Source organism: Xiphias gladius, chromosome 9 (genome assembly GCF_016859285.1).
Source record: "Xiphias gladius isolate SHS-SW01 ecotype Sanya breed wild chromosome 9, ASM1685928v1, whole genome shotgun sequence".
NCBI lineage: Eukaryota > Metazoa > Chordata > Actinopteri > Istiophoriformes > Xiphiidae > Xiphias > Xiphias gladius.
In genome coordinates, this window is record NC_053408.1 from 147,101 (window position 1) to 161,268 (window position 14,168).

At 38.4% G+C, this 14,168-nt stretch overlaps 1 protein-coding gene and 1 long non-coding RNA gene across 2 annotated transcripts; both read right to left on the minus strand.

Moving 5' to 3' along the window:
• Positions 1–219: 219 nt before the first annotated feature.
• LOC120794517 (ankyrin repeat domain-containing protein 1-like) lies at positions 220–5,757 on the minus strand. Its single transcript, XM_040135648.1, has 7 exons — positions 4,859–5,757; positions 3,624–3,731; positions 3,440–3,538; positions 2,488–2,586; positions 1,533–1,631; positions 1,341–1,439; positions 220–602 (listed from the first exon to the last, which is right to left on the minus strand). Exons 1-7 carry the CDS (start codon positions 4,991–4,993, stop codon positions 519–521), a joined length of 723 nt encoding a protein of 240 aa, XP_039991582.1. The 5' UTR covers positions 4,994–5,757; the 3' UTR covers positions 220–518.
• A 10-nt stretch (positions 5,758–5,767) lies between these two features.
• Positions 5,768–14,036, minus strand: LOC120794518. The gene is made up of 4 exons (XR_005708130.1): positions 13,915–14,036; positions 10,810–10,999; positions 8,828–8,897; positions 5,768–5,905 (listed from the first exon to the last, which is right to left on the minus strand). It is a non-coding gene; the product is annotated as an uncharacterized LOC120794518 (long non-coding RNA).
• Positions 14,037–14,168: the final 132 nt, after the last annotated feature.

Genomic DNA, 14,168 nt, shown 5'->3' on the forward strand with positions numbered 1-14,168 from the left:
ACAGTTCAGAGAAATCATCAGGATGTTTCTTCAGACTCTGGCTATAGTGAACTCTGCAGCCTGTGGGGGGGCACTGACAGGAGTTTAGACTTTTCCAACAAACACTTGTGGTTTTTGAAAGTAAAAAACACACATTCAGGAGCTGAGACTTGTTGGTCACCCTGAGCACATTTATTCTCACAGACAATCAGAGAGAAGACATTTAATCAAAGGGGTTTGAAAGTAATAAATCACAACATGCAGAGCATCCACTTGTTAAACAGCCGATCATGTTTTCTAAAGTCTGAGTGAGAAAAGTTTTCATGATTTCCAAAACAAATCTGTCAATTTGTTTTCATTTTAAAATTAAAAAGAAAACATTTCATTTTTACTAATTTACCAGAACAACAATGAACCTTGTTCCTTGACTTTTCTTCCAGCTGCAGATGTCACTCAAGGGGAGAACCCATAAAAATAACAAGGATACAGAATGAGGAACCAGCAGCTCCCCTATAACATGTTCGGCTCTGTGAGTGACATCACTTCCTGAGGTTCGTCTCCGTGAGGAGAGTCTTTGCGTCATTCTGCCACTGCAACACCCCGTCCAGAGGACAACGTCCATCCTGAGAGACAGACCGACAGAGCTTCCTGATTATCAGCAAACTGAACATTTGGACCAAATCGATATATTTAAATTCAAAACCATGCGCCCTCCCCCTTACTTATAATTAGTATGGTATGTAAACGTAATAAATGGTTTATAACGTGCAATAATGTTGATGTAAGCAGATATATAGACGCTTTTTAATGTTTATTACAGTAACTTCTCCTATGAAGGCATATGTTATATTATTCCAGCTTTGTTTTAGGGTGTTGTCGTTCATTATCAGTTTATCCAGCAGCCTCCACTGACGTGTGTCCACGGGAGGAGTTAGAGTTGGCAACAAAGACATTAATAAACACTTAGATTCATCATTTTAAAGGCTCCCCGTGGCGTTTTTGACCACTTGTAGCACAACAAGAAACAAAGAAAAACAAAGCCTAGACCCACCTACCCTTTATGCCCTATATCTTTGCCCTCTGGCCGAAGAAATAATAAATAAATAAAATAATAAGTAAATAAATTAAAATAAACCTGTCAAATCATTATCATGTTTCAATAAAACGAGTCCAACTCAGGACATTTTCCGAGTGTTTTCTGATGAAGGAAATCCTTCAACGTGTGTGTTAGAGCTCTGAGGTTCACACAGTGAGATTTAATGAGAAACAGTGGAGGTGAACAGAAACTGGCTTTCATCATGTCAGTTTATACCTGGTTGGCGATATGTGTGTGTGTGTGTGTGTTTTTGTGTAGGTGTCACCTGATTGGTGATGTGTGTGTCGGCTCCATGCAGTAACAGCAGCTTAATGACTTTGAATCTGTTGAGTCGAACAGCGTCGTGAAGAGGAGTGTCTCCCTCCTAAAACAAGCACAACACACATTAGACCTGTCTGTGTGTGTGTGTGTGTGTGTGTGTGTGTGTGTGTGTCTGTGTCTGTCTGTGCTGACTCACTCTATCCTGTGTGTTGAGTTCAGCTCCACAGTGAATCAGGTGTTCGACACAGTCGTGGTGTCCAGTCCTCACAGAGACATGAAGAGGAGTGCTGTCGAGCTAACAGAGACACACACACACACACACACACAGAGAGATAGACAGAATCCACAAAATAATAAATAAATTGATAAACATCTTGCAATAGGAGGATTGATTGTTTCAGCTTTAGTGACAGTAGCACAAACAATACTACAAGTATTGTTCCTCATTCAACAAATACTGTATATTTATCATTAAATATTAATTTTAGATTAATATAAGTTTATTGATATTCAGGTGCTTTATTGGAGTGAAGGTTCCAAAACAATGTTGCCAAATCATCAAAATACAATTTATCCAAGTGCACAATAACAGAAAAAAGAACAACAAAACAAGACCAAGATCTCTCTCTCGCTCTCTCTCTCTCTCGCTATATATATATTTATATATATATATTAATTTATTTACAATACATTGTATGCTTTTGGTCATTCACTGTCCCTCAGGTTGTGGACTGTTGACACATACTGGGCAGCGAGATTTGCCCTGTCTCCTTCTCCTGGGAGTATTTTTAAATTAGCTCAGTGAAATGTGGAATCACAGAGTTGTACTGTTAAAAGCAAATGTTCCTGATTTCATTGAATGATTTACATTTTAAGAGGAAGTCTTAATGTATTTGTACCATAATTGCAGGATATACCGCATTTATTATGGTTTTGCTTTCAAACTAAATGTATTTACACACTTTATCAAAAAAAAACTTTCATTAACTTTTGTTAACAAGAGGAGAGATAACTTCTGTATCAAACATAACACTGATACACATAATTCTCACAGTATTTGTAGCGAAAGTGAAAAAAGTAGAGGTGGTAACGTGAGTAGGAAACAGTTAAGGTTTTATCAGTAGTATCAGTAGTAATGTGAGTAGTATTACCTTGTCGGTTGCAGTCATGTCGGCTCCATGGTTCAACAGCTGTTTGAGTACCGACAGTTTTCCTCCTCGACAGGCAGAGTGGACACATGTGGACCACAGCTGGACAGAACGGGAAATCAGGACCAGTACTAACTCTGTATTAAAGCCAGTACTAGCACTGGATTAAAAACAGTACCAACACTGGATTAAAAATGATAACAGTTGATTAATAATGGTAGTAATTCTGGATTAAAAGCAATTATAATTCTAAATTGAAACTGGTAGTAAAAACTAGATTAAGACTGGTACAAACTCTGGATTAATATCAGTACAAACAGGTTTAAACCAGTAAGAAAAGTGGGGTAAAACTGGTTTTAACACTGGATTAAAACTAGTAGTAATTAAAGATTAAAAATAGTACTAACACTGGATTAAAACCGGTATAATTTAAAATTAAAACTGGTACTAACACTGTATTAAACTGGTACTAACTCTGAATTAAACCGGTATTAACACTACATTAAGACTGGTAGTGGCTTGGATCAAAACCAGTACCAACTAAGTGGGAAAACCAGTACTAATTGTGGATTAAATAAATTAAACTGGTATTAACTTCGAATTAAACTGCTACTAACGCTTGATAAAGACTGGTACTGATTTGGGATTAAAACAGGAACTAACAGTGGGTTAAACTGGTAGTAACTCTGAATTAAACCAGCTTTAACACTGCATTAAGACTGGTACTGACTTGGATCAAAAGCAGTACTAACTCCAGACTAAAAGCAGTACTAGTATGGATTCAAACCAGTACTAACTAAGGATTAAAAGCAGTATTAACTGAGGACCAAACCAGTACTAATGCCATATTAAAACTGGTACTAACTTGGAATTGAACAGCTACTAACACTGGATTAAAACTGGTTATACTTCTGTATTAAACTGGGACCAACACTGACCGACAAACTAAGTGTACCTTGTCTCTGCTGTGGATGTTCGCTCCAGCCTCCAACAGTTTGGTGACAACATCTGTGTGACCCTGAAAACACGCTCTGTGGAGACCTGTACGCTCAAACTACACACAGAAACACAGCGTAACTAGACGCAGTAACACACAGAGTAACACACACAGGGAGAAGTTTGAAGTGTGGATGACTCACGGTGTCGTAGGCATTGACGTCTCCACCTGTGGACAGGTACCTGTCTATCACCAGCTGCTGATTCTGATCACAGGCCTTAAAAAAATCCTCCTCATCCACATAATAAGGCTGACACACACACACACACACGCACACACACACACACACACACACACTGATAAAGAGCTGCTCTTTATCATGAATGAATTTACCCTCTAATGAATGATCATGTGTGTAGTGTATATGATCAAGACTTAAACATAGACTGTAATTTCTGTCAAATCTGCAACACTTCACGTTTTCTCGTATTGTTCATGTTACAATTTTCAGTCTCATTTAAATGTTGGTTAACATTAAAATCACCTTTTATGTTAGATATAAAAGAATATAAAAGTTTAATTGCTTTTCAAGAAGCTGTGATGATTTTCTCTTAAATTATTGAATTATTTTGGCCAAATTCTTCATTGATCAATGTAAAAGCTGCAAGTGCAGTTTGTATGGGTGTTTTCGAGGATTAAATGTTCATTTTATATGTATAATCTACTTTAACTGCTGCTATGACTCTTTTTGTTTTACTTTTTTAATAATGATTCACTGCTCAGCAGTGGTGGAGGAAGTACTCATATCCTATACTTCAGCAAAAGTTCTAATACCACATAAGTTTTGTAAAACTAATTTACATTACAAGTAAAAGTCCTACATTGAAAATCTTATTAAGTAAAAGTATGTAAGTATAATCAGAAAATTATACTTGTAAATATAAAGTATTAAAAGTGAAAGTACTGAAAGCAGAAAAAACATCTCCTGTTAAACTGTTACATGGCATTAGATTATTATCACTGATGCATTAATGTGTAAACAGTATTTTTCAGCTGTTGCTGCTAAAGGTGGAGCTGATTTTAACTGGTCAATATTGGTCTGCAACTGATTATCATTATTGATTCATCTGCTGATCTTTTTCCCAATTATTCGATTGATTGTTTGGTTTGTCAAACTCAAGATAATAGTGAGAATGGTTGTCACAGTTACCCAGAGCCCAAAGTGAAACCTTAGCAATTTTTGTTTTGTCCAACAGGCCAGACCTCAAAATTATTAAAAATTTGTACTTCAGTAGAGTACTTGAGTAAATATACATTACACCACTGCTGCTCAGTTTTGTTGTTGAAGTCTGTCACTGATGTTAAATCTTGTAAATATGAGGTTTCAATAGAGACAACGATCACCTGGTTACCTCTGCAGGTGTGTGAGGGTCTTACCACTGTCTGGACAGCAGGGGGGGCGGCACCAGGTCTCCTGCCAGCAGCTCTCTCCTGTCTCTTGGTCTTCCTCAGCAGCAGAAGGTTCTGGAGGTCGGCTGGAGTCTCCAGAAGGAGACGACCAGATTTATCCATCTCAACCAGGACAGAAAGAAAAAACAGGAGACTTCAGACTGCAACGGGTTAACACCTGAACCTCACTAGTACTGCTACGATTACTAACACGTGCCACTGCTGGTACAGAATCACTACTAGTTCTACTACTTCTCTTTTCCGATTCAAGCCGGGCTCAGAGAGGGCAGAGGCGGTCGTAGCTGGTAACGTTTCTGCCGAGGAAAGTTCGTTTTTTAGATTACTTTGCTCTTTTTTCTGTGTTATGACAAACATTTGATCTTTGCACGAGACCACGAAACTCCAGTCAGGTTTCCCATTTACAGACACTCATGTAGACAACTCATCACATCACACTTTGTATTTGGACATTTTCAGAATCAACATCTCGTAGCAGTGGTAGGGTTCACAGAGAGACAGAAGAAACTCTACAGGTTAGTAACACTGATAAATAAATAAGATCATCCTCCACTTCGTTTAAATGAAATAAAACACACAAACAGGCACTACAAGTATCTGACGTTATTATTTATGTAAAGGAACAACTGCAGCAGTCTGAAGTGAAGCAGCCACTGTTTACTATGTTTTAATGAAATCAGCTCCATCTGCAGCCTCGTAGTGAAACACAAGTGGATTATGTCAGTGTTAACATGAGCGGCCCTCGGATACAATCCTAAAACAAACCGTTTTCTAAATCTATTTCGTACTTAAAAGACTTAAAACAACACAGTGTGAGAAAAAACAGAAGCCCCCCCACCCATCCACCCAGCCCTGGACCCTGAACCTGATGGACTCTGGTTCAGGTGAGATAATGAACACCTGGAGTTCTGCTCTGACCTTGAGGTTGACTGGAGGCTCAGAGTCTGCGTTTCTTCTGCAGGTCCGAGCGTCCTGCTTCTCTTCAGAGACAGATGACTCATAGTCTCTGTCCTCCACCTGATGACAACAAAGAGAGTTTTATCTGCTAGGGTTTATTTTTTTTGCTCTTTTTATTAAACAAGGACCGTGATTTATGCCAGATTGGCTATTAGCTAATGTCTCTTTAGTTATTAGCATATCTGCTGTCCCTGGGCAGGTAAACGCAGAAAAATCACCAGACGCTAAAAACCCTCGTGACTTTACTTGTCAGGACTTCGATGACAGACACACAACGAGTCTCAAAATGTTTCACTCTGGGTGTATTTATTAATATTAATTCATAGAATATCTAAAGTTGTCTGTCATTCATATTTTACACTGAATAAAAAATATAATAATGTTCAGTTTATTATTGCAGAGAATTAATAAAACACAGTAACACACAGTAAACATGTGCTTCAGCCCCCCCCCCCCAAACCGACTCTCACCATAAATCTTTATTTAAAGTCTTACAGAGGAAACTCCAACAACCAGAACAGAAATAACAATATAGAGATCAACCACACAGCAGGGCACCTGACCTCTGACCTCTGACCTTGGATCCCATGTCTCCTATCTCTTAAAATTTTTTATTAGTAGCTCAAAGAGGAACAGCATCCTCAGTTTACTCTGTGTGTGTGTGTGTGTGTGTGTGTGGACATGACCTTCTCTGGTGTCATTTAATGGGCCAATCACTTGTCAGAGTGGAGGTCAGTGGGGGTCATGTGATCTCTGACAGTGAAGAAGAAAAAAACACACACACAAACACTGATTCTGATGTTTGTACGTTATGAGCCCTTCATAAGCGTTTGGCACATTTCATTTTCATAAATGGAAATTGAGAAAAAACATAAAACTTGTCCTATTTTTACTAATTCCGACATTTAAAGAATCCAGATCAGATTATTGTAAACACTTTTCTGTGTCCGACCCACAACAGCAACAAGACGTCTTCATTCTTTATTCACCCACAGTGATTAGAAAGTAATTTAGCCGTGTGATGTAAAACTGTCTTTCACACATTAATAGAGGCACTCATTCAAGAACAATAGCAATAATTACAATAAAGTGGGGTTAAGGTTATTCTAAGTAAGTTTATTTTAAGTTAATTTAAGTTTATTTGTATAGTACTTTTCAGAACAAGCTTACAAGGTGTTTTACTCAAGATAAGCTTGACAACATAAAAGAATAAATCATCAGGGGTGTAGGGACACTCTGATCAGGGTATGTCAAAAAGATTAAAGACTCACCTAAAAGCACATTTGTAAGAGGGACTTTTTAAGAGAGATCTAAATTAAAATGTAGTTAATTATATCAATTTAAGGTCATGAACTACATTTATTTTTCAGTGAATAATGTTTCATGTGAACAAACTTTTCTCTGTTAAGTTAATTTTCCATAAGCTGAAATCCCTGTTTCTTGTTGTTTTGTTTCCTCTCTGGAAGAACTGAAGTAAGTAGAAGTCAAATGAAGAGAAATGTCACTGGATATCGGAATTCACTGCAGTTTAGGATCAACTGCTTCACGTACGCCTCAGCCGAATACAGACGCCTGGAACATCTTAAAGCTTTTACCTGCACTACAAACAGCTGATTTCACTCAGAGCCTCTCAAACCTGCCGTTTAATCCAAAGAAGAGGAGGCTGGTTTTATTCTGTCATAAAACAACCTCACGTAACCCGCTTTTTCATATATTCACATCGAAAACATATCAACAGCGCTCACAGATTCAAACCAAAATGAAACATGCACGTGCAGGAATACAAAATGGAAAAAAAAGTCAATAAATAAGCAGCTTCAAGAGACATAAAGGACACGGCAGAGTCATCAGAGCAATGAGACGTTTAGATCCCTGTAAGACAGACGGAGGATGATGAAACCTGCTGGGGCTGGTTTCACCAGATTTCTGATGTCTTCTCTCAGAACTGTTCTGTTATTGTTCTTATGTCCACTTTTTATTTGTTATATTCATTTTTGTTTTGTTGCTATGTAAATGTTTTATTGGTTGTTATATTAACAATCGTTCCTTTTTTGTGGATTGAACATGTAAAATGTGCAGAGACTCTTTTTGTGATGTCACAGTGTAAAATAACTGAAGCTGAAGATAAAATTTGATTCTTTCTGAAGCTTTTTCTAAGAAATAAAGTTAGGCTGTGAACTGAAGAATAAAAATGACAATCTGAAGAAGGAGAGTTTATCTGAAAGAAAAGAAAAAGAAAGAAAGAAAGAAAAAAGAAAGGAAAGATAGGGAGAAAAAAACAACGTAAGTGAGGTGTCAACACAAACAGAGGTTAGAGCGTCAGCTGACTGACAGACTTTTGCCATGACAGCGACAGGTGGGCCAGAGCCAATCGTTAACCTCTGATGTCACTTTATTATCCACCAATCATGTGTCAGAGGTCACAGGTCTCACACGCTGATCTGATTGATCTGATTGATCTAATTGATCTAACTGATCAGACCGATCTGTTTGATCCGATTTATCACACTTTCTCTGAATTGAGACTGTGAGGATTCGTGTGTTCACAGAATGAATAATAAATATACAGTATAATGCAATGGGCTTCGCAAAACTACTGAAACTGTGTGTGTGAATGTTTCACGTGTGTAACGGTTCCTGTGTGTTAAAATGTCAAACATACACGTGGACATACATATTCATCCAGACATGTAAATGTACAGCTTGTGGTCATATTTGATTTTATGAACTGATCAGCGTGAATAACAAGTGTTTTGTTTCATCGGGCTCAGAAATGGAAACGATGTTCCACATGTTCTGTTTCTCAGTGGTTTCATGTTAATATCTGACAAGTTAACACAACAGTCGTAACAAGAGTACTAAACAGATGGAACCAAAAGAACTAAACCTGACTGGAACCTAAACTTAATGCACAATTGTTTAACGTTTCCCAGTGAATGAAATAAAAAAGAAAAGGAGAACAGAAACATGGAGTCTTCTTACCACCATCATTTTCTCATCCTCTTCATCCTCTTTCTCATCCTCTTCATCCTCCCAGTTGATCAGTTTTGATCTGATGGTGTAAAGAAAAACAATACGAGACAAAAAAAATTCTGTCAGTTTCTCCTCTCATCAAACCTGATCAACCTTTGACCTGTGAGACTGTCGTCTGACTTCGAATCAAAAGCATCCACCTTCAGCAATAAAATCCCAGCTTAACAGTTCGAACAAAAATATCTATTCATTTCCATGAGTGGTCTTTTATTTTGAAATGTGGTCCACGCGGAATCGGGTTCAGTTACAGTAAAGTACCGTACAGAAGAAATCAAATGTGAATAGTCTTGAATCTCTAATTCATTGCATGTCTTTAATTTGCAATTCAGCCAATAGAACTACAACATTAAGCCCTAACAACACTGAGAAACAACGTGAGTGAATGAAAACAGCAGGAAATGACTTCATTCATCAGAAAAACGACACTGACAGACTCCGCACTGATTCACCTGACAACAGGGATTCGTTGTCTGAACCCTGTTTAAACTTCAGCCACATCGGATCAACACTGACAGAACACCACAGGACACCACGGTAAATATGACAGCGAACCATCAGGACACATCGCAGTTATTCAGCGCACTGATTAACTGAACTGAGACACTTTATGGACACAACACTTCACAGATGGAAATATACACAAACCCCGGTTTTAATGTACAACAGTGACTTATTGAGCAGTGAGTATAAATATATTCAACTACACATGCTAATGTACAGCATTGCAAATTCCATTTTAATGTCAGATGATGCTGAATTGAAATTCTTGGTCATTTGAACATGATGTGCACATAGTTATTTTAAAAAAACAACCTGGGCTGCAGCTAAAAACCTGTTTCCATTTATATGTTGAGAGTGTTTTCAATCACTGCATTCAAAATGTTGCATTAGTAATATGAGGGTAAACATGCACATCTCTGCCACTAATGTAGATCCTCAGAGAAAAGTAAGCCGCCGCTTTCATCGGCTGATAACTGTTAAAATCCTGCTGAGAGGTTTAGATTATCAGAGGAAACAGGCTTTGGAGATTTGTCTGAAATCAAAATAGTTGCTGCTTTACAAATGACCTCACTGTATAAAACTTGAAATGTGTGTGAAACAGCTCCAGACTGTGTAGAAAAAGAAGAGAAAGCCAGTCAGCGTTATTTGACTGATTTCAGTTGTGAATTTCCTTTGGTTCATCAAAAAGTGCAGCTGTAACGCATATGTTCCTGCTGCTGCCGGCTGTAGGTGTTAACCTGAAAAACCCCTTCTTTCATTTTTAAAACAGCTGGGAGTTTTGTTTTTTTTATTTGAGGAAGTCTGAGCTTGCTTACGTGAACTGAGCAAACAAAAACACAAGTAAACGTCATCTATTGACAACATGAAGTCACTTTCGTGTGTATCTCTGGGTCTGAGAGGTGGTAAGAGTTCAACTTTTAATGAACTTTAAACTCCATCACGGGAGGTGGACACTCTCGGAGCTTTTGAAGACTATAAAACTGTAAATACTCCTGCTGTGATTCGACACAACCAAAGTACAGCTGCAACTATTACTCGATTACTCGATTAATTGATTGACAGAAAATTAATCTGCAATTATTTTGAAAATTGAATAATCACTTCAATAATTTTTTTAAGCAAAAATATCCATATTTACTGGTTCCAGCCTCTAAAATGTGAAGATCTGACTGTTGGTTGGACCAAAACAAGACATTTAAAGGTGCTACATCGGGCTGTTGGAAATTATAAACAGGCATTTTATTGGTTTTAACGTTTTATCTAATTTTCTGACATTTTATGGAAAAAAAACAAGTCGAGAAAATAGCTGCCAGACTAGTTGATAATGAAAATAATCATTAGTTGCAGCACTAAACCAGAGCACCTTTCAAACACAGAGAGTATGATAATCAATAAACAGTAATGAATATTTTTCATGAGGAGCAGCTCACCTCTGCAGCTCCATGTCAGTGTTCACAGCAGCAGGAGCAGAAGAAGATTAAAGATGGAGCAGTTTTCTTTCTTCTGTTCAGGAGGCCATGAGCTTCACCTCCATCCATCCTCCTAATATAGTGCGTTTGTGTGTTGACCTTTGACCCTGTTGGCTGAACTTGCAGGAGACGGCTGTTGACCCCGTCTGACCTTCAGTAACCAGAGAAGAAGAAACACTTCAGTTTTATTAGTGGAACTTGTATTAATGCATACACCAATCAGGCACAACATTCAAAGCGGTAACTGGTTTTAATGTTGTCGCTGATCGTGTCTGCAGAAGTACTTGTAGTATAAGTACAATCAGTAGTTTCACAATAGTAAGTGTAGTAGAGGAAAGACTAAATCTTCAAGTATTCACACTGTGATCACTGTGATACCGAAGGAAACTTAAAAACATGAAGATTCTGAATGAAGTTCTGCAGCCTCTTTTTCCTCTGGTTTCTAAGTCTTGAATTTTTCTGAAGCCTCACCAGATTCCCACTCCCTCTTCAACTGAGCTTCTGATAATAAAGAGGTTTAAAGACAAAAACCCGTGTCCTATTATATCACCAATCAGCCCCCCATATACAATGATGATTCTGATTGCTCCTGCAGCAGGACAGGCTGCACTTCTGCTGTGAGTCTCATCAGTATTCTTCTTTTCCTTCTGTTTCTTTGGCCTCTGCAGCCATCTGGTTTGTGTATTAAACATTGGCATTGATGCAGGCCTGCATAGACGGGTCAGGTGGGAGAACTGGTCCCTGGTAGACAGAGCGAGTCTCAGACATTTCTTTGAGACGTCAGTGATGTTCCTGAACTTGAGCGGGACGAAGACGTGGGTCAGCTAGTCATCTTCTTGCTGCAGCAGCTGCAGGACTTCTCTGAGGTGAGCAGGGGTGTTGATGGTGTGGATGTAGATCATCTCCATGCTGCTGTGGCTCCCATCCACTGTTGCAGACACATTGTACTACCCTCAGGTCCTCGGGTAACACATATTTGTTTATTCTCTAAAACAGCTGTGTTCACATTTACTGTATATATGAAGTTGTTAGGAGTTATTTTCACTGCTTGTTTATAGTCTGTTTATGTACTGTATGTATTTAAGTTTAGACATGTTTTAAACATGTACCTAAATTAATCTAATATGAAAATATGATTTTTGTGTGCCCAGCAAATTGTTTGGATGTTATGGTTGTTATTTTGTGTTATGTGATCTCCTGACTGTAAATGCACCTGTTGCTTGATGTCTGCTTGTGCAGACTGGATATTTGCCTGAAGACTTTGAAGATTGAGGCATTAAATATTAAATACATTAAAAAATAAATATTTTTTGGAGCTTGCAGATTTCAGTGTGTGGACAGTCTCTCATTCATCTTTGTATTTTAACCCTGGTCCAAAATACAAGTCAGAACAGCTCGTTAGACCAAACAGCATAATTTTATCTAGAAACAGGAGGTCATATAAAGTTGGTCTGAAGTTTTATGAAAACAGACTGACAGTCTCCAGCCATGCAGCGCTCTTTGAGGCTGGACTTAGACACAGTGCTGCACCGAGCTAAATGCTGACAACAGCATGCTAACATGCTCACAGTAACAATGCTAACATGCTAATGTTTAGCAGGTATTGTGCTCACCATCTTAGTTTAGCATGTTAGCATGCTAAAATCAGCTAATTAGCATTAAACACAACGAATTTGTTCATAAACCAAAGAACTGGACAAATTCAAATATTGACCTGATGGTGGCGCTACAGGACAAGTGGTGGACTGACTTAAGAAACAGACAGTAACGTCCGTGAGGCCGTGATGCACAACTCATCTGGAAACTGAATTTAAAACTAGCTTCACCTCGTGAACAGAGCCAATACAGAAGTGCAATACCACTCAGGGCCACTAGGGGCTGGTCCCAAAAAAATCTCAGACTTCAGTAGACTCCCGTTCAAAAAGCGCCAACTTCTCTCATGAAATACTAAGTCAATAAATTTCTTCCACAAGTCACTGTGGTTTCATCAGCTCAATTCACTCCATCTGATCAGTGTGCTGGTGGTGCTTTTGAAAGAAAGTCCATAGATAATTAGATATTAGGGCTTAAAGAGAGGCACATTTGAGGCCTGGTTTGATTGACATGCCTGGTCTGGAGTGATTGACAAGCCATATGGAAGAGGCACGCCAGGAGCGTCCTTCACCAGTGAACTCGAGTCCCATGCACGTTAACCAATACCATCATCGATACCATGTTGTTAAAAAAAAACAGTCACTGATAGAGTTTGTCTAAATGTAGCAAACATTTAGGTTTATCCCATTTAATTATTTTCGGTCTCTTCTCGCTCCTCACGTCCCTTCCTCACCTCCTCAGCTCGCATCTCATGTGGGAGGGACCCGAGGGAGAGACGAGACGGGAGAAAATTAGGACACTAAATAAGTGAATGGGGTACACCATTATTTACACAAATCAAAGACATTGATTCTAAATTTGATGTAGAGCTAAAACAAATTCACAGGTCATAAGACGTATTTCCTGCAATGTAGACTGTAAGATTAAAAATCCAGAATATGATCAAAGTGACTGACATTGCAGTTAAATATAACATTTAAACTTTCACACAGAGAAGCTGGAGACAAAAATTCCCTCATCTAAATGTAAAGTGACTGCAGCCCTTTCTTGAAGTACAGGGAAAGCCCAGAACAGGAAATCTCTCCAAATGTTACTTTGAAATTAAACATCGTTGTTGTTAATGTATTGAACTGTGTCCTGTGTTACACTGCCGTCTGATATTCAGTATGAGGGCCCTCTGTTAGAAACGCTGTTAATTCACACAATGATCCGTGATCAATGATCAATGTGTTCTTATGTACAATACACAATATATAGAAGAAAATTTGTCATGTATGTGTTTGTTGATTTAATACTGTAAGTTCATATATGATAGTCCTCAACACACAGTCACACACCTCTCCCAATAAGCTGTTATCTGCATTTGATTCATTGTGATCCACCGTGTCTTAACTAAAGTGTTTTTGTTTAACTGTAATTCAAAAGGTATCCACTCTGTAAAAACTGAATGACCGGTGCAAGCAGAAGGAAGACCTGATGTCTGGAGCGGTGTATTTGGTGCCAATCGTCTGGTTGGTAGAGGGAGACTGCATAGACAACATCCTTGGTTCTCAAACGGGTTGTGATGATGATGGCAGAAAACCACATCCAGTTCAGCTTCATCTGGAGAAAGGACAGACCGACTTTTTAGAAGTTAGTTTGTTATTCACTGTCCTTAGGACCAAAGGTTCAAGTTCTTGCCTTGCTGTTGTTAGATAGGTTATAGCAGTAACATTTTTAAAAACAGA